The 20,751-nt window shown below is 40.6% G+C and overlaps 2 protein-coding genes across 3 annotated transcripts in view; one reads left to right on the top strand and one right to left on the bottom strand.

Moving 5' to 3' along the window:
* Nucleotides 1-6,205, bottom strand: part of kiaa0930 — a 43,574-nt gene extending 37,369 nt beyond the window's left edge. The window contains exon 1 of one of the 2 annotated variants that reach the window (XM_088644706.1): nt 5,756-6,205. In XM_088644706.1, the coding sequence (XP_088500832.1) occupies nt 5,756-5,894 (139 nt within the window). In that variant the 5' untranslated portion in view covers nt 5,895-6,205. The remainder of the gene's footprint in view (nt 1-5,755) is intronic. The other variant, XM_088644705.1, reaches the window with a different exon arrangement.
* A 7,899-nt stretch (nt 6,206-14,104) lies between these two features.
* LOC148654775 (uroplakin-3a-like) lies at nt 14,105-20,468 on the top strand. The gene is made up of 7 exons (XM_088644712.1): nt 14,105-14,324; nt 14,874-15,035; nt 15,564-15,816; nt 16,036-16,112; nt 16,828-16,960; nt 18,999-19,118; nt 20,237-20,468. The coding sequence occupies exons 1-6, from the start codon at nt 14,270-14,272 to the stop codon at nt 19,105-19,107; spliced, it is 789 nt and encodes a 262-aa protein (XP_088500838.1). The 5' UTR covers nt 14,105-14,269; the 3' UTR covers nt 19,108-19,118; nt 20,237-20,468.
* Nucleotides 20,469-20,751: the final 283 nt, after the last annotated feature.

Genomic DNA, 20,751 nt, shown 5'->3' on the forward strand with positions numbered 1-20,751 from the left:
GCATCAGGTCACTAAAAGATGAGAAAATACACTTTCAAACTCTAGAGCTGGTTTTCATCTTGTGAGCTGTAGATTCGTCCATCGCCCCCTTGAATCAGCTGGCAGGTATATTCCCCAGTTCCCCTCTTCAACCTTACACAGCCGCAATCCAAGCAGTGAACACCTGCAGTTCTGCCTGCCGTCCTCTCCTCCTGCACTTGAACCGTCCTGGCAATGTCCTTCATCTGCTGCAAAGATCCAGTCTTTCAACCTCCTCTTACAGTATAATCCTTCCCCCACCGGCTAATCGCCACTGTGGAAACACTCCCAGATATCACCTCTGTTCGCTTGTGGACTACCGAGACAGACTGCTGTTGGATTCACATTGTATTGGATTACGAATCCCCTGCTGATGCAAAAGTACTCCAAATATGTTATCCCTCATCTGCTGCCAGTCTGAGCACCACCTCTCCCGATGCTCTCTATACTGGGCCAGTCGTATTCTTCCATGGTGCTGGAACCTGTCTGCTCATGGGGAGCTACTGTACTCCCCCGGTCGGCAGCTCCTAACCTTTACCTCTCTCAGCTAAATTGAAAATGAAGTCACGTTTGCTCTCCCTGGCTTTCCATTAAAGTACCTGCTGTACCATCACATTACTTGATCTCATTATCTGTCTCCTCCTAACCGAGGCCTCTTTATTTTCTTTGTCACTTCAGACAATGTGGCTTATGCATATGGTGAACCTTGTATCTTGGTCTAACTTCATGTAACCCAATGTGTTTTATTTTTAGACGTGCTGCATACTCATTGTACACTCAAAACACCCCTGTGTTTTGATTTTAGAGTCTTACATCTTCTTTTTGAAATCCATATACCCAGTGAGGTGCAGCTACGATACGGGGAACGTACATGACTCAGTTTGCTAGCTACATTGCCCACTTTGCCACGAAAAAACACAAATTATGGAAGAATTCCCACACTAACCTTGACAGTCTTTCTTTCTGCAACAGAGGAAAATATGAACAATGTAGTCACAGAACTAGCTCCTGACTGAAGCATGAGCTATCTTGTGACACAGCAGACATGGCCTATGACGCCAGGGTTATATTAACAGCAGTTTCACAATTTTCTCTTAAAAATGTGCTGGGGGTAGTTTTTTTAAGGGATGAATTTGACCAATTCTCATTTATTTAGGCATTAGTATGAACAGACAGAGACCTCCCGAGTGGCCAAAGGTGCTCGCCTGAGTAGAGGCTGAGCTCCATGGTGCCTTGTTCAAAAGTTGACCTTTGCGACCTCCAGGGTGCTCACAGGGATACGGTAATGTCAATGAGGCACACACCGTTCCTCAGATCTACACCAAAATCGCCATGTGCAGGGCGTGGCCTGTTGACATATTGTTAGACGAGTAGCTCGAAGTTGGGGCAGGTTGAAAGAGTCTGCCCACAGTTTGTCATTCTTTCCCGTGTGCGGTCAGGGGTTCAAATATTCAATTGAAATATAGAAGTATATAGCTAACTTATTTTACTCCAGTCATAATTTGGCATTCAGTTTCTTCCATCCTTCCTTTTATTACATACATCTGGATTTTTTCTAATTGCAGCCAAAGTCTAAGTCTACAGTATAGTACACAGCAGTTTATAGTCTACAGTTTACATTAAAGACATATTCTTTGTACGTCAACAGCACCACTTCATTATGTCAGCAATAGTGTTTCACAGACCTTCTAGAGACTGGACTCTAGATGACCAAGAGATCCATGCTGTATGATTTAAAAAATACTTTTTATTCAATTCACAATTCATAGCTATCTACCACACAAAGCCTTCTACTACTTCCATTGTTTAAGTTCTGTTTGTCAGAAAACAGCTAGACATTTAACAGTAGCAGCCCAAAAAGACCAGTCTCACACATGTAGAGAGCACAAGGCAAGTATTCTTCCAAATTTACATGCATAGCAAAATGGCAAAAAAAACCTTATGTAAGACATGTTACATTAAACAAGCCTGAAAAAAGGAATCCAATTTATCCCATGACCTTTGCTAAGGAAAAGGGGACTGCGTGTCTCTTTAAATGTGCAGTGAAAACAGATGGAGGTTACATCACACAAGCTGAAGGACTCCGTGTGAGGGGGGACTCAGCAGGACTGAACTGACCGAGGCACAGACAAAAACCACAAATCCTTGCCCCTTCTGCCATCGAGGAGGAAAGATCCCAGGCCTGAGACGCTGACAAAGATGTCTTCCACTCAAAGTGGAGCTGAACTCCATTTCAGTGCTCCTTTCCAAACTCTAAATTCCTGGGGCTCTTTCTTTCCCTCTCAAGCTTTGGTTCCACGTCCAATGCTTCATGCATTAGCCTCACTGTATCGCTGGGATTCGTTAAATTAATTTACACTAAATCCTCTGTGGTTAAGTGACAAAAATTATCTTATGCTGTCGAATCCTCAGATTACATTGTTACTTCTACACAATGGGGATCTAGAGTGAGTAAGCAAGCTGTCAAATGTAAGACGATAAAAACATCAGGAAAAAAATGTTTGCAAACATTTTGTTAGTGCAAGATTCCTGAAAATAACAGAGATGGCAATATTATTATAATACACTATTAATGTAAGATAAGAGAAGATCACTTTATCAGCCATATACAATTTCTTGCATCAGGAATTTGTCTTTTCGCATACCCCAGCTTGCTCTCCATGAGACACACAGGCACACAGACAGGGAGAGAAGCCTGGGGTCAGAGTGCAGGGTCAGCCATTCATACGGCATCCCTATAGTAGCTGGGGTTAAGGGTCTTGCTCAGGGGTCCAATGGAGTAGGATTCCTCTGCTGGCTGAGGGATTTGAACTGGCAACCTTCCAGCCACAGGCGCAGATCCTTAGCCACAGAGCCACCGCTCCGCCTTGCTCATATCCTGCTGTACTGCTCCTTCCCTTCCAATCCCGGTTCGGAAAAAGAGCACAAAGTCTAATTTAACTCCACCTGGGAGGATGAACTACCAGTTGTATAAATATCTAATTTTTCCCTATATAGTAATGAAGGAAAATAAGGAACGCAGAAAATGCACACAAAAAATGACAAGAACCAACAAGAAAAGAGAAAAATTGTGGAAATTGAATTAAGGAGCACACTATGGCAAAAGATGTGGTACTCATTAAGCTTTGTGAGTGTCAGCAGTAATCGGCTGAGACTAAAGAGATTCCAGTTTGACAACAGAGCTAATAACTGAGCCCCTCTGTGAAATTTCTTATCTGTTATCTGTGTTGTTCTTCTGAAGTGGCTGTAAGGATTGGAAACTGGATTCCATATCAAGTAAGTCTACATCACAACTTTATTCTACTGGGTAAATTCTAGTTCCACACAACAGATTTAACACTTAAAACCTTAATTTTATTCCCAGTGTGCACCAGGATTTACACATACTTAATTTCAATGGTTGTGCATTCTTCACATTTCTGTCTCTTTTTTAGATCAACATTGATATTGATCTTCTCTTGGACAGCAGTTTCAAGAATGTCAGTTGTTATACCTTTCAGTACATAAATATCATCCAAGCTATTTAAAGTCCAGGACTATATCCTGACGTAATTCTTTCACTTATATAAGAAAGAATGAAGTACCCAGAAAAGAAGTCTGAAGACCTCTGCATCTCATATCCATGTTAGTCTTGAATGAAGCAACATCTGACAACCATTTCATTAACTTTGAATAAATTACATTTATTGTTCAGTGCCACTGCAAGGTAACCCAACTAAGAAAACAGTTCACTTTTATCAATGGATAGGGATTCCTTGTGTACAGTCTTCTAAAAAGCTAAAGACACAAAATTGTAAGAAAATGTGTAGCTAAAAGGGGAAGGAGAGATGTCAGTTGTGACCTATAGTTCACATGATGTGTATCTTTCACTATGGAATCCAAGAATTCTGTTATTAATCACTTCCTAAGGCAAGATGACTTCTGTTTTTCCATCACGCCAAAAACTGAAATTAAAGAGAAATCTTAAAATAAAACGATAAGAGAGGAAGAGAACTCCAAAGGCTTTACAGGGATTACATTTCTTAATGCACCAAACTGGTTGGTTCACTTGAAGAATTCTATGGCACGAAATAAAACAGGGAGAAAGTCTAGTTTTTAATACATACATGCAAGAGATTTCTGCAGCACTTACAGTACTACTTGCAGCACCGAAAAATGAAATTGCTATTCCTTTCCATCTGTGCAAAAAATAAATCAATTTTAAATACCAAGCTTTTTACACATTGAAATATCAATACCTTTTTTAAAAAAATATTTAACCACATAACTCACTTGAGAACTAATTCTCATTTAACTGCTTCCAGGTCCTGTACTTTTTAGTCTTAAGCAAAAAGGACTAAGAGGGGACCTGATCCAAGTGGCCTCTTTTAAGAAATGACTTGATGAGACCCTTGGCTCAATTAACTGCTACTAACTAGCAAAGAGGCTACACTGTAACTGTTCTTGTGTTCTAAGGTTTTGGGAAGGTACCTAGATACAGTACAACTTTGCAGATTGTGCATTAAACTAGCTAGTGTCATTTAGGAGCTCAATACATCAGTAACAGACACGGGACATTCCTTCAGAAAGACATCATTAACTCACATTATAAAAAACAACAAACACTGAATTTTCTGCTTACAAATTTACAGAAAACGATATCTCCACATCTGAGAATCTCCTTTGCTCCACATCCGAGAACCCTCTTTTCTCAATACGTTTCCGTTTCAGTTTGTGAATAAGCCTCACTTACTCTCACTGTACAAGGCAATTTACTGTATACAGTATACACAGACTGAGAATGAATACTCCAGCTTTGAGCCAATAGAGCTTCTGAAGGGAGCTCAAGGGCAGCATATCCTAACGTGGAAGTCAAGGAGCAGTCATGCATTTTGTCAAGACAATGACCATGACCGAGAATTGAAAAAGAATCGTTAGGAATACGATATCCACAGGGACGTATAGCATGCCCGCATTTTTATTTGCCGTTTTGTTCTTGAAAATAAAACTACAATGCAGGCTTCACAGAGCACATAAAGTGTAAAACGACATGAATTACATTATATTCTGTCTGGCGGAGCACAGATAAATCATCTGACATATAAATTATCTATGCTAAATAACATTAACGTGACGGTAAAATTGTTCTTTATCCGACTCCGTGACCAAATCGAAGCTCCCTCCTTTTCAGTAACAGTAACCTCTTGAAAGCTTCAGAGCAAGGTGGTAGATACGTCTGGGTGTCCTACGGACAGTCTACAGACGTATTTTACACCCCGCCACCAGCTAATATGATGAGAACATCTGCTCACGTTTTTCTTGCAGGGACTGGGATACGAGTGTGAAAAGCCTGGACAATATACACCCTCTTTTACCCTCAGTCAGTATTTCAGTCGAGCTGCATTGGCGTAAAAATCGTAAAATGATTCAGTTATTTTTAAAAAAAACTGCATATAAACTGTCTGAGGATCAATTTTCTGTACAAGCCGGTAATTCCCCAGATAGTTATTTTTGTTTCGTACTGTACCTGTGTGGGAACGAGCTCTTAAAAACTAAACCGATCGATTCTTTAGAACAATAGATTAGCTAAGGGTGTTTTCAGTATTGCTAATAATTAATTATCGTAACAGTTAAAGCTCTACCATATATCACGAGACATTGCATTCCAGTGTCCAATGCCGAAGACAAAATATTGCAGCAAACATAAAAGACAGTTCCCTGTCGATTCCTTTTAAAAATAAAAAAAAGTAAAACTCACCGAGTCCGCTGATCTCTTGTCTGATGTTAAGCCTGTATCTTTCGTCGGCGATAGCTTTCAGCATCTGCTGCAGAGACTGGTCCAGCTCCCCATTCTCTTCCTCGGGCTCTGTCTTGCAATAACTCTTAAAGGATGCCATCCCCAGACTGCGCTCATGTCAGTCCTCCTTTAGAGAAATCACCAAGCTGGTGGAGACGGAGGCAGCAAGGGGAGGTGGAAGGAGGGTAATGGGAAGGGGACTGGAGATCCGACGGCTAAAGGATAATCCCTTATTAGAGTGCTTTTATTTTCTCTAGACGTCCCTTCCTTTTGTAATCCTAAACTAAACGTCCTGCTGTCATTCTGCTGAAACGGGATGACAGTCCCATTTTAAAGGCTAGACGAAACGCGCATCCACACGTCTCACTTCCGTCTGGCTTGTTACAAGATCAGCTGGATTGTGACGGGAACACCCCTCACACTTCCTGCAACACAAGACAACAGGAGGCGCTTAAAGGGCCAGGCACCGCTCAGTTTGTCTGGGCCAACAAACACAGTCGCGGACTGGAAATCCCTGTAGTGACAGAACCAGTTGATCATTTTTATAGCTCAGTTGTGAAAACATTTATTTTTACATCAGCGGGAAAATCCCAGAATATTCTGTTCTACAGCATTCAACAGTTTCGTTGTCCGTCGCGTAATCGTTTTACCGCAAAAACAAGAACAACCGGTGTTTCCCCCCCTGCTTTGATACGGCATTCCCCCAAAGCACGAATGGTTAGGATTCTGTCACGGACAAGTTGTCTCCTAAATTTGGGAACTACTTTAGCTTTGTAGAAGACTACCCCACCTATTATAAAAGGGTGCTAGGACCTTTCTTCCTTTGCCACAAGTTCTCTTATCTCCCCGAATTACCAATGCAAGCACAGACCAGCCACAGACACTAGCATTGTTTAAGTGCCATTTTTATTTTGTAGTGATTGCAACAGTTAACACTGTCTGCCCAACACCAGACACAATGTACAAAACCAGCTCCAAAGCACTCACATTCCAGGCCAGCACAAGTGCCCAAATGCCCAGTGACCAAACCCAAATGTCACAGAGGAAAGGTCCAGCAGCAGTATTCTCTAGAACCAGCTCCAGTCGGTAATCTCCTTATCCCACAGTGGGGAAAAAAAGGATATTTCAGGCATCTTGAACAATGTGTCCCTGGTGTTCCCCCCTCTACCCTGTTTGCGTCCAACTCCAGGTATGGTTGGGGGGGGGGGACGATTCTGGGGTCTGCCATTGCTGCTCCCAGTCCCTCCTGGGTCCAGCTCTCTTGCAATCCTTTCTTCCCCAAAAGTCCTCCATTCTCTGCAGACTGAGAGACTGAGAATGTCCAAGAGGACAGAAAAGACAGCTGGATAAAACTCAGATCCCCCTTTAGATAGATATAAAATGACTTAGTTTTTCTTTTACTGGTTTTACAGGTTTAATAAATTTTTGGCATGTACTATTATTATTAATATTATTATTATTATTATTATTATTATTATTATTATTATTATTATTATTATTATTATTATTATTATTATTAGATCCTGCAGGATTAGTAATAAACAGGGTCTAGGAAAGTCATTTTGAGAATTTGGCAAGTGATACAAAGTTGTTTTTTTACTGATGTTGTTGCAGTCACATATAATTTGGTTTTGCAGAAGAAATTAGGCCACCATTCAACAAATTATTACTCTTCATCTTCCTTTTTAGACCTTCCTGATTCATTTGTTCTGTGTGTATGCCTCAGGCAATCTATTCCTGGCATCCAATACCCATCCTGTACGCAAATACTCGTACACATTCCTGCCAGAAAGTGCACTGTGACTTCAGTTCACCACCCCAGGGGGGGGGTTTCACTTGTGGCAGATAAGGATTTGTCAGCACTCCCTTTTGTTGCTACTGCCTTATTCCCAAAATTTAGATTAAACAGCTGATAAAGGTTGATAGTCAATACTTCAGGCAATGTTTTAGTTAAGCACAACATTTGTTTAAGGCAATGTTTGTTTAAGCCAAACAGTCAAGGTATTTTAATTTACTTGAGGCACCCAAACAGTGGCAGAAATGCAAGCTGGCATTAATCATGTTTGTCTTGATTTCCAATGTCCTTCTAACAGGAAAACTGTAGCGATGGGATAAATTCAAGGACCACAGAGTTGGAAAGACAAATAGCTCAGTAAAAACTGATGCATCTTCGTGGAGTTTTTAAATTCAGAAGAGGTGACATAGATCCCATTAACATAGACAATGGTACATGGCCTTATCTTCTGTACAAAACTTGCTTATTTTAGGAAATGTGCATTGCATGCAGTATGTAATGCACAAACATTTTCCCTGTGCTTTGGTAAAGGACAAGACAATAAATATCAGTTTGCAGTTTCCAAAGAGCCACTCAACCAAGACAGTTTGCTATTCAACCTACTCTCCATCCTCTATTCCTTATTAGACTTAGGGAACTGAAACTAAACATTGCTTTGCAGAAGTCATGTGCTATCAGAACAAGTTTGATATCTGTATTCTAAACACTTTATCCAGTACAGGTTGCAGGAGAGCCGGAGCCTATCCCTGCAAGCAACAGGCACAAGGCATGTGACTGGACTGGACACCAGTCCATCACAGGGCACACACACTCACACCAGGGCTTATATTCCTAGAAACCAGTCCCCCCAGCAGTATAGTTTTGGACTGTGGGAGCCCCTGGTGGAAACCCACATTTCTCCCACGTGAACACGGGGAGAACATGAAAATTCACATCTTTATTATTCTTTGCAAACACTCATTAGGTTCCAAGGTTCCAATGTAATACTGGACTAAACACTGGAATATCATGTATTGGATCTTGTTACCCTTAGAAGTGACTGCAGCAAACCCAGAAAAGGATTTTCCCACCAGATCTGTCTAAAGGAGTACTGGTTAAAGTCAGAAAATAGCAGGCAGGCTGCACTGGTATCTGTGCCTGGTGACAGGTCTCCTCAAGGTGACATCCTGGGGGTTCCCACACCAAAACAGAACCTATGCAAAGACAGAGAGGGGTTCCCCAAAAAGTGCGCCAAGGTGATGGGTAATTCAGTGCTGAAAAGAGTCATGTTGAAATCGCATTGCAATACTCCCCATTTTTCATGTAAGATTCAGTGTTTATGACATCTGACATTTTGCGGCACTATTATTTTGAACATTCATTTAAGCAGTTTGGCTTAAAAGATGACATGAACCAGGTTTCTGGTTTCCCTTCTGTTCTCAGTCAGAAAAATGATTTGCACATAGGTGACAAAAGCCATCTAAACTGAGTACAGTAGAGTGAAGCTGCTTCAGGGATTCTACGCATTTCTGATGTGTACGAGCACCACACACTAGTGATACATCTAGCAATTCACTGTCACTGGTGGACACCCAGTCACATCAGGAGACAGCAATCCCCAAGTGGATGGATGTATTCAACTCTCCAGGCTCGTGCACCTGAAGTTTTAAATCTATGTACATAAACAATGTAATTTTTTTTAAGAGAAGACATATCAAAAGATAAAAACAGCATATTCTTATTTTTACGTAGAGTGGATTTCCTTAGTTTTAAAAGTATTTCTGATGCCCTTCAATATTTAGGCGTACTTGTTTGCGGTGGTTTAACTGTTAATTGGGAATTTTAACTAATAATTATCGATTTGCTCTATTAACAAAAAATCTGCAGTAAAAACTAATACAAAGAACACACTGTAATTGGACATTATAAAATTAAAAAGTCTAAGGTCAATAAGTGTTGAGTGAGGTCGCTGGCTTTGATTTTTAATATAATATCAGGACCTTATGCTTGTTAAAATATCCACCACAATACTTTGTCTCTCTATTCAGACTATAATCTGCCTTAAAATGATCCGATGTTTTGCAATGGTGCAATGTTTTAGGGCTGGTGTCTCACATTTCACTCTCTGGCTTCCGTATCTATACCAAAACTGAGAGAGAAATATCTCATTCTAATAGCTGTGGGTTGAGATTATAGATTAGGAAGCAGCGTGGGACAGTTTGTTAGTACATTTAAGAATCAAAACAATAAGCCTGACCAGCTGAGATCCAGCAGCCATATCACCCTGCAACTCACAACTGGCAATCCACTGAAGCTCAGCGGGTGTGAGCCTGGTCAGTACCTGGATGGGAGACCTCCTGGGAAAAACTAAGGTTGCTACTGGAAGAGGTGTTACTGTGGCCAGTAGGGGGTACTCTCCCTGCAGTCCATGTGGGTCCTAATGCCCCAGTATAGTGACGGGGACACTAAACTGTAAACAGGCGCCGTCCTTTGGATGAGATGTAAAACTGAGGTCCTGACTCTCTGTGGTCATTAAAAATCCCAGGGTGTTTCTCGAAAAAAGAGGGGTGTCACGCCGGCATCCTGGCCAAATTTCCCATTGGCCCTTATCAATCATGGCCTCCTAATAATCCCCATCTATGAATTGGCTACATTACTAGCCATGCACTATGGCTGCTGTCGCATCATCCAGGTGGATGCTGCACATTGGTGGTGGAGGGGAGTCTCCATTACCTGTAAAGCACTTTGAGTGGAGTGTCCAGAAAAGCACTATAGAAGTGTAAGCAATTATTATTACTATTATCCCTGTTATGCGCAGAGGCGTATTCGTTACACTTGCTGGGATAGGCTTTGGCTCCCCTGTGATCCGGAATTAAATGATGATACTGACCAAACACATCATAAACGCCATGTTCTTATTTAATTATATCAGACCACTCACTTTCTTTAAACTTTGCTTCTGTAGGTGTCAGGGTGGATTTCTGTCCAGTGAAAAACTGATCACGTTTTCTACTTGAATACTGACCTTTTTCTTTTTCAGCAAACTAAATTCCCTCCTCTTGAGAGGAAACGTAAACTGTGGTTAGCAAATACTGTCGCCACAAAGAAATGATTGTTGAATGCTGGCTTCCTCCTCATCTGCATTGTAAACAACAGAGGCTGCTGTTATTCTTAGACATTATTCTAATGGAAATGATTTCAGCCAGAATCAGCGGTGCCAGTACCCCCACAGTGGAAACATTCAGCCCAAGCAAACAAGGATTTCATATTTTCCTGAGTTGTATGTCCTTTGTTCAGGGAGGAATGAAGAGCAGACAGAGAAAAGGGGTGTTCTGGTGGAATTGGATGGAATATGACTAAAATAGATGTGATGAATTACTGTCTATATGGGATTTTATATAGTGTAATATAATGCAATACAATGAGGTTATTTATTTTATGTACTGTAGCACCTTTCATGTGCTAGTGGAATAAGTAAACCTCTAGACTGCACTGAAGAGCACTGGGAGCAGGAGGAAATAATGACTTATAACTATGAATTGTTAATAATAACATAATAACTATTGAGCACGTACTTAAGGCCAGTTAAGTGGCAAACACAAAAACGTGGTCATATGTAAAACGTATACCTGGGTCCGCTAATAATAAAATGAAGTAATTTCATGAGAATGTAGGGGGTTCAGCACAGGTTTCTATGTATGTAAGGGAGAGGCAGCCTCACAGAGGAAAGTAATATTTAAAGTACATTTATTGGTTGTAAAGCTGGTTAAAGCCTCACTGCTTGTGTAAAGTGTAAATTTATCAGATGGAGACTTTCTATGATTTTGTATTTAACAGCTAGAACCTAAGTTTTAGAACAGGTCTTATTGCTGTATTCATCAGTAAACCATTTCCGATTCTGGCAAAGCTCTAAAACCAGATGGCAAAGGTTCATAAAGGTGTACTATAACTACTATAAAGATTTTATTCCATCTAAGTTCCAGATTCTGCCCCAATGATTTAATAAAACTCAACTGCCTGTTACTTTGTACTTTGTTTCTTGTTTTTCAATAAACATTTAGTTTCCCCCAAAAATGAGCTCATCAGAAATCACCAAAAAGTTAGTTTTGTTTTAGACGTGTAACAGACATATAGTAGCAAGTGACTCCTGAAGTCCTTGGTATCTCCCACAACCACCAGCACAAGACAGTCATCCTACACACCTGTCCTTTTCATTCCACTGGCAATTCTAATGTATACAGTATCACTATCTACTCAAAGAAAGAACAAGAGAAATGAAAGGATCCATAAGGAACACACACACACACACACACACACACACACACACACACACAAAGGCTAATAAACACCATGGTCCCAACCCATATCCCAAAAAAATTATTCCAGCAGCACCACTCTCCTCAATCAGCTGTGTCTATGTACTCTTGTGTACCTCCTCTGTATCAAACACAGAGCTGGAACTCTGCACTGCGTTCTCTCCAGACTCCAGTCCCAAACAGTATGATCCATTATGCTTCCTCCTACGCTGTCTCTCCAAATGTAACAAACACAGGGTAGGGGTGTAGAAGATGCCCGAGCTTTCCTCTGCGGCTCCCTGTCGAGTCCCTCTGTCTCCAGTCCTCCAGCAGCCCCCCTGGAGCAGGCTTCTACATCTCTGTCCTCACAGCTCCTGGACTGGAATAAGGGGTGAAGGGCTTCTAGTGAGGAATAGGCAGACGTAATGAGTGGGGGCTAATTAATGAACTGATGTATAAGGTTGATGAGGCAATATGGTGCATTGTCCTTTCCTCTTGTGTGTGTTGTGGTTGGTCTCTGTCTCCCTGTTTCTGATTCTGTTCAGCCTGTCCAGCAACCCCATTTCTCACTGTCTTTGTGGTAACTGAGCGGCGTCTGGGCAAGCAGTGTGCTGTTCAATTTCTGTGTTCCCCTTTTCCGTTTTAATCTGGGGAGTTTCACTTCACATTTTTTTATGCGGCTAATGTACTGTAGTCATTAAGCAAGATTTTGAGGGCAAGATTACTGACGGATAATGAACACTTGTGTGCACAGAACTTAGCTCATGTAAAAGCGGCACCTACAGTTAATGAAAGTAGTGAAAGTACAAATATGTAGTGTCTCTACAATGATTTCAAATTAGGAAACGTAAATACACAGCTGTTTATAGCAAAAATGTGGAAAATAATGTGAACAATTTTTCACTTTTCATTTTCACTTTGAATTAATTTAATTGTAAGTGGAAGCCTACAATAGAAGAGCAGTCAAACTCGGCACCTGGATTCCAGACCATTGCACTGTAAATCTGTGCTCTAGCTAATCCTAAATTAATGAAACAATCTGCAGCACATGGGGGTTTATTAAACAATTAAGGATCAATTCAGTACCTGTTGTAACATTCTAAGTCCTCTGATGGGCTTTACCACACTCAGGGCTCTTTGGAATTTAAATTTAAAAACCCCTTTGATTTCGATTTTTTTAGAATCCACAAAATATGTACAATATGATAACTTCATTTTTTCCTGCTTGAAGTATAGGTCTTCTGTAAGATTAAGAACATAAATGAGTAGCACAGCGGATAGTATTAATACTGTATCTCATAGCGCTGGGATCCTAGGTTCTATATCAGACCTGGAGTCATACGGGCACTGGTGTGAATGTGTGTCAGAGTACAACGTTACTCTATGAAGTTTATGGCAACATCTAGTGTCTATTATTGGCATTGCATTAATCACCTTGTTAAAAAGGTCACTGAAAAGTTCTTATTTAATTGTTAAATAACAGCATAATGTTAAGGTATCCACAATATATGGGCACGTCTGAAATGTATATTGCATTCCGACTAATGTAGCGAGTGCACTTCTCTCCTGCACGGGATTCGGATCACTACAGTTCCCGTGGAGGTACAACATGACAGGGCGCGTCTCTCCAGACTGCGGCAAATTCCGACACGAGGGAAAATCACAGCCTGTAATAGTGCCACTGAGAACCGTTACATGCAAGAAAATATATTACAATAGTGGTGTATCTGAAAATAAGAAATAAAGATCCATTTGCTTGTTAAGTGCCGCTTACAAGTTCCTGTAAAAACAAAAATCGCCAGTTATATTTCTTTCCCTGTTAAGTACATCGCAAGTGTGAGACTCAGATTTCATTTTCGAACTTGCAGTATAACTCGACAGACAGACAGACACAACAATTTAGAATTACCTAGGGTATCGGCTCTTAAATGCTGATTGAACTAAAATAATTAAGACTAGTGGGGTCCGTGGGATTTTAAGGTTTTCAGGATTTCAGTAATTGGATTATTGACCACTGGATTCATCGTCCACTGATTAGATAGCATGATGTCCTTATCTGATTAACTTTGCTGGACTCGTGGACGATTCCAAGTTAATTGTAACATGGCCGCATTCATATGTAAAGTGTCATTTGTTTAATTATTGGGTTTCGCTCTTCTTCATACACACTTACAGATCAATTAAAAACAGCTTTGTATTAACCGAAACTTGTCATTAACGGCAGCTGTTGGAATTTTTTAAAAGTTGCAGATGGAGCTTTTGGTTTTTATAGGGTATCCCCCCTTATTGGCCTTAAGTGCCGTCGTTTAAACGAAAACAGCTTTTCTTCTTCTTTTTCTGATTTAGGTTGACATTTAAATCTTTACGTCGTCTCGTATTTTAAATGTCATTTTTAATTATTCAGTCATGAAGACCTGGTGGATTTTAGTGTTTTTTCGTCTGGTGCCTACTACGTGTGCAAGTTAGTAATGCACACTTTTAATTTCGTTTTGACTGCAATGTGCGACACGGCTCTGACGATACATTTTAACATAGTGAAAATAAAACATGTATATGGTGAAATATAAACAAATATATATAGGTGCTAACTACTTGGAACGCAAAGTTGCCTAGACAGAAGATGGGAGTCACGGAGGCTGTCGTCACCTCATGTCCTGCGATGGTGACTTTAAAAATACCTCGCGTGTTTAATAGGTGGACAAGGAAAATGTATATCGCACATTTACTTGTGAATATTGCGGCTTATTCTGTTCATAATCAGAGGCACTAGTATTGCTAGCGACTTAAATTAAACACGGTTCCAGAAGACTAGCCAGATCATAACCACCATTCAAAACATACAGTACTAAATTGGACCGCAACACTTTGAAAAAAATCTTGGCCACATAGCTTAAGAACATATTTCTTAAGTGACCGAGTTTGTGAGATCCGTTTCTTGTGAATGGTTAGGGAGTCATCAGCTACTGCCGTTCACTTTTGCTTAAGGCTCATGCTAAGCTTGCACCTGCAGCAGAGGCTCTGAAGGTGAAGCCCGAGGCTGTGTCTCCCAGGCTGCTGCGGTTTAACCCGACACAGAGCACGGTGTCCCTCGCGAAGCCGCTTTGCGTTTTCGACCGCGTGAAGCCAACGAATGAAATGATGGTAGATGTATACGTTGTCCACAGCCTCTCGGGTACGTATTCTCTGAAGTAAAGGTCAACTAACTACAAATTGTTGCTGTTCTTTTTTGGAAAGAAAACAAATATGGAAGGACTCTCATTGGACCAAACTGCACATAAGTTTTCTATGTGGGTGGCTGTCTGAAGACGCCTTCTCGTCAGATTAGGGATAATATTCCAAATCTCCAGTTTTTGTTGTCCGTGTCCCTGTGGGTTTATGCTCCTTTTAAAGCCTGTGATAGAATTAACCCAGTGAATTTATTAACTTGAACTTGGGCTGTAAGTAAGACCCCAGTTGGGGTGAAACGAAGTCTTTGGACTCCTTGAGGATTGAGGACCATCGCTGATTTAAGCGATTGTGTTGTGCTGTTAGTTTTTCAAGCAGTAGTAACTGCACTAGAATATACCACATCTTTAAATCAGTCTGTTTCGATTGAGCCTGCTGTAGCCTAGTGAGATGGCCACATTCCTTGAGGGGAAAACTGCACTTGGTAAAAGGGGGGTTTAGTGTGGGTCTCTAAACCTGTCCACTTGTGTTGTAGCCACTCTGACCTTTGAGACTGGGAAAACGTACAAGGAGACGAATGGAGGGACAGAGACTCCTTATAAGGCTACATCCTTCGGGATCCCAAACTGCACCTCTCCACCAAACCCTGCAGACCTGTCTGTTCCCCAGAGAATCGATAAGACTTTAGATGAGTACTTGGTCCGTATTGGCAGCAACCCGACATGCGTGGGGGAACCGGAGGCTGAAGCCTTTTGTAATGCGCCGCTCTCCGATGGCACTTCGTACAGGTGAGCTCTGTGTGTAGAGTCTGCTCAGTGGATATAGGAGTTTGTGACCATGATGATAAGTCTTTCCAGGACCTGGTTCAACCTTTTCTTCAAAGCTCGATTTAGTCTAACATTCAGCTTTTGCAGTCTGCTCTTTGCAGGTTCTGTAGAGTGGATTATTGCAATAAAAGTAATAAAAGCGTGATCACATTTTCATTTTCAGTCTGAATGTCTTTACAGGTTTAAATATTTGCTTGTAAATGGGACTACAAGTATAGCAGAAACTGAATGGTCAGAGTCAATCCTAACAAGAAAGGGTAGGTGGTTTAATTGTATTCAAAATTGAATAGATTCATAGCTAAAGTTTCACTACTCTGTTGTACAATGGAGAATTTGTACTGTGAAATGGAACCATTACATCATGGCTATTCAAACTACAACCCTTCCAATGTGCGCCATTACAGAGTTGTACTGCATTGGCTCCTTTTAATTGATTAAGAGGATCAATACAACAATAAAGGAGGTGGTAAAATGCAAATGTTGCACTGAAGGAGATTGGAAGGGATATAAATTGGGTGTCCCTTCTTTATACTCTGGCAGTTGTTTCAATCCAAAGCTAAAGTTGCTATAAATAGCTTTCCTCCCCTGAATTAAACATTTCCAAGAGCATCTTAAACCTGTTCAGTTAGGATAAGAGGGAGTGAGAGTGGTTCTGTAAACAGAACCAGCACCCGGTATTCTGATTTCTGTCTTGGATTTTACTTTGCTATTTTACCTGGGCATAACATCATCTAGGTCAGATTATACACAAACCCAGAAACTGTGCACTATGTTTAAAATCTGAGAGATCTTGAACAGGATTGGATCCATTTTTTGCTTTCCTTCTGACAAATCATGTCTACACTTTTCTGAGGAATTTAATAGTGCAACAAGGTTAGAGTATGGTTTTAACCATTGGGTCAGGTCTTGATCAGGATTATATACAATTGTCTATGTGCCTGAAAGCAGATCTTTATTAAATTTTCTACTCAGCTCTGAGCCCTGATGAAATTGACACCTGGATTGGGAAGAGAAGTGGAGGCGGGATAGTTGTCACTGTCATCCTGAGTCTCCTGCTGTTTCTGCTGCTTGGGGCTGCCATTTTCATGGGAGTACTGGATGTGATGTAAGTTGTACATGTGGCGTGTGCTCAGGGAAGAATAGTAAGGATCTTGCTTAGTTCTACAGCCTGTAAACACCCTTGCCCTGACCATCACACCTGGACTACCCTAATTGTGCACAACAATTAGTCTCTTTCTACATATTATTGCTACATTTGTTGATGTCTATCAGGATGGGATGATGAAATTTTTTCTTTGCTGAAGCTGTTAGTGGGTCAACCTGAGATGCTGCTCTGTGATATCATTATAATTAATAATTGCTTACACTTATAGAGCGCTTTTCTGGACACTTCACTCAAAGCACTTTACAGGTAATGGGAACTCCCCTCCACCAATGTGCAGCATCCACCTGGATGAGGCGACGGCAGCCATAGTGCGCCAGAACGCTCACCACACATCAGCTATCAGTGGGGAGGAGAGCAGAGTAATGAAGCCAATTCATAGAGGGGGATTGTTAGGAGGCCATGATTGATAAGGGTCATTGGGAAATTTGGCCAAATTTGGAGAAACGCCCTTGGATTTTTAATGACCACAGAGAGTTGGGACCTCAGTTTTACAGTATAGTGTCCCGGTCACTATACCGGGGCATTAGGACCCACATAGACCACATGGTGAGCGCCCCCTGCTGGCCCCACTAACACCTTTTCCAGCAGCAACCTTAGTTTTTCCTAGGAGGTCTCCCATCCAGGGACTGACCAGGCTCACACCTGCTTAGTTTCAGTGGGTTGCCAGTTGTGAGTGGCAGAGTGATATGGCTGCTGGCTGATATGAAGGCATTGCTTTCTTGATCAAGGGGGCTTCTGTTTTTTTTTTTCTTGATCACCTATTTGTCATCAGGTTAAATGTCATTATCACCTGTGACCAATCATTAGTGGGAAGAACCAAGTTAATTTAGTACTGACCCAGCACACTTGGGTCGGAATTGGTCATGAGAGATCATATAAGCAAAATTAAACCACAATATTGAATGTATATTCAAGATATGTTTACTTTAAAAAAAAACATCCAAGTATAAGTTACTGATTCTGATGCTCTGTATTACTCAGTTGTGTATTTAAATTGATTAAATAGGATCTGGGTGTTGTTCAGACCAATACGTATTTCTAGTTTGACTGCGTCAGCATATGACTCTTATAGGATTGCCTTTGAAGTGTGTGTAACATACAACTGATACTTTAAAAGAGGTCAATATAAAAAGCATATTTGTATTTCATATGGTAGAGACTTCCTATTCTTAACTTTTTTATTCCATGATCCAGTTAAAACTGAAAAAGATTCTCTTATAGATGTAACTGATATGTCCATTTGGTTTATGAACTACAATGTAAATGTTTAATAAACTATACTACTATAAAGCACACTTCATTATTTTATTATTTCCTTGACATTTACCTAGTATGTAGGTCAGTCTTGTCAGATCTTGGAAGCTGAGCAAGGCTGAACCTTTTAATTTCTTGCTTCTCCACCTGATGTGTTGTGGATTGGGGATGCTGGCTCATCTCTGCAGTTTGCCACCCTGCTGGGCACTGTGCAGTGACAATTGAAAGGGTTGCCCAGCCTTATATGAAATGCTTGGGGATCCTTTGAGATGGAAAAACCCGTAAACAGGGAATGTTTTCATAGGCTTATCTATTTGATTGCAGAACAATCGCTGTGGTTCTTTAGGGTCTGCTAGCTGCTGAAACTGATGCCTCTCTGAAACATGCCAAATCTAATGGTGTTACATGCTGTATATCTTGCTATCTTAGTAAAGTTTGTGAAGATTAATATGCTCTTGTACTGGAAGTAATGTAAAACTGGCAGTTAGTTTTTTTTTCCCAATTCACTGCTCTCAATGGGTCTACGAGAATGTAATGAATATGTTCATCCTTCTGAAATCTTAAAAGTTAAAAGCAGCCTTTCGGTCTGAATGCAATGTCTCCAAGTAACAGTCTCGGGTGAGTGGCTCAGTAATCGCAGGTGAAGTTGAAGATCATGATGAGTTGAAGATCAAGATATAATGAGAGTTTTTTTTCTCCCTCCCCCACATCTCATCTATTAAAGACATCATGTGAAGGGCAGAGGGTCCCAGGATGTGACTATGAGATCACACACCTGTTACTCAACTGTAAACAAGCGCATGTCCATGGGTGAGGTTAACGTTCAAACATAAAGGAGGAAGAGGTAAGTCTTTGTTTTCACCAATGCTGGTGGTCGTTTCCTGATCATGTAGCAAGGTAACTGCAAGCCAACTATCTTTATACTGTATGTGCTACTTTTTTTTGAATGAGTTGAAGAATGCTTCAGTTAGGCACAAAAATAGTTAACCAATTATGCAAAAACCTTTCTGGGTACCACTGTATATGTCTAGACACACCTATTTACACACATACCTATTTTAGTGTTTTTAAGACCTTGGATATGGGTGATAAGCTGGAGTGAAAGGAGCAATTACTGTAGGTAAAGCTGAGGCTGCTGCAGGATTATTCTTCGTCACTAGAATTTAATGGTGCTGGCTTGCAGTTTGTAAGGCTCACCACCACAGGTGGAACGGGTGCTTTAAGCAAGGATTATATTCTTTGTTTTAATGGACTTCTATATCTACAAAGTTTATACCGAACCCCCTGACACAGCTGAAGTGAATGTGCTGTACCAAGTTTTCCAACAATATCACAGTTTGATCTACATATACACTTTGTTATAATAAGTGACTGCGATCCCCACTGGGGAAAAAAGGATTAATATATAGTTTACGTATAACCCTATATTTACTGAGGCAAATTCAGTTTTACTGAGGCATAGATGCAACACTCTTCATAAAAGGATCATAGCCTTTGTTCCTGCTTGGGAGTCACAGAGTGGTCTGAAGGTATGAAATGAGTTTGTGATGAAAATGGCCATTTCTGGAGAACACTGAAGGGGACGCACATAAGGTGCCAACATTGCCCCAAATTACAGCAGTGTTACAAAGGATTTTATAGTGCATGTTCAGCCATGGTCACTCTGTGTTACAAACTGAATGGTGTTTGAGTGACCATTACCAAAATACTACTGCGTATGGCCCAGTGGCTATTTTTGATAATGGTATCCCTGTCTTTTAGCTATTTCTGAGATTATACAACAGCAGGTATCCGATTGAAACTCACTTAAGGCAGGTCAGGAGTAATGACTCTGTCAAAGTCCAATTTCTATATGTACATTTGCTAAGGCTATCAGATTTGTAATTGCAGTTTTGTATCTTGTTAATGAAGGAATTTATGTACTTTTACTGGAGTTTTGATTTTCACTTTTTTTTCCTTCAGATACTTGCGGATGATGACTCATCTTCAAACAGGGCTGTCTACTATCTTGGGCACTGACATATCAAGGCAGAAATGTAGATAACCCATTGATTATTAAGAATTCAGAAGACTTCACAGGTTCTATAAATGTTTTGGTGTTTTACTATTACATTTATTTTCTGTTTTATCACAATTATTCTTGACCATTTTGGTCAGCTGCAGGCTGTTTTGAATAAAATTTGTTACTTCAGGATTACTGCAGTTGAAATAAAATCTATATGCTTCGTGCACAATTCAGAAAATATAAAGGCTAAATGCTAAATACATATTCTTCTCCCAGCGGCCAGAAATCAGCCTAAGGGGACTGCTCAAAGTGGATTAAATTAAACTTCTACTGTATGTAATTTCAAGCTTCTTGATCATTAAGGGTTCATTTCAGAATTGAGCTATGCAAACTGAAACCTTCCACAAGGTTTTATGCACTGTCTCAGGAATGTTTAGTGTTGCAAATCTTAGTAATTACTGCACACACCCCT

Source organism: Lepisosteus platostomus, chromosome 9, assembly GCF_059453375.1.
Source record: "Lepisosteus platostomus isolate fLepPlt1 chromosome 9, fLepPlt1.hap1, whole genome shotgun sequence".
NCBI classification, from domain to species: domain Eukaryota; kingdom Metazoa; phylum Chordata; class Actinopteri; order Semionotiformes; family Lepisosteidae; genus Lepisosteus; species Lepisosteus platostomus.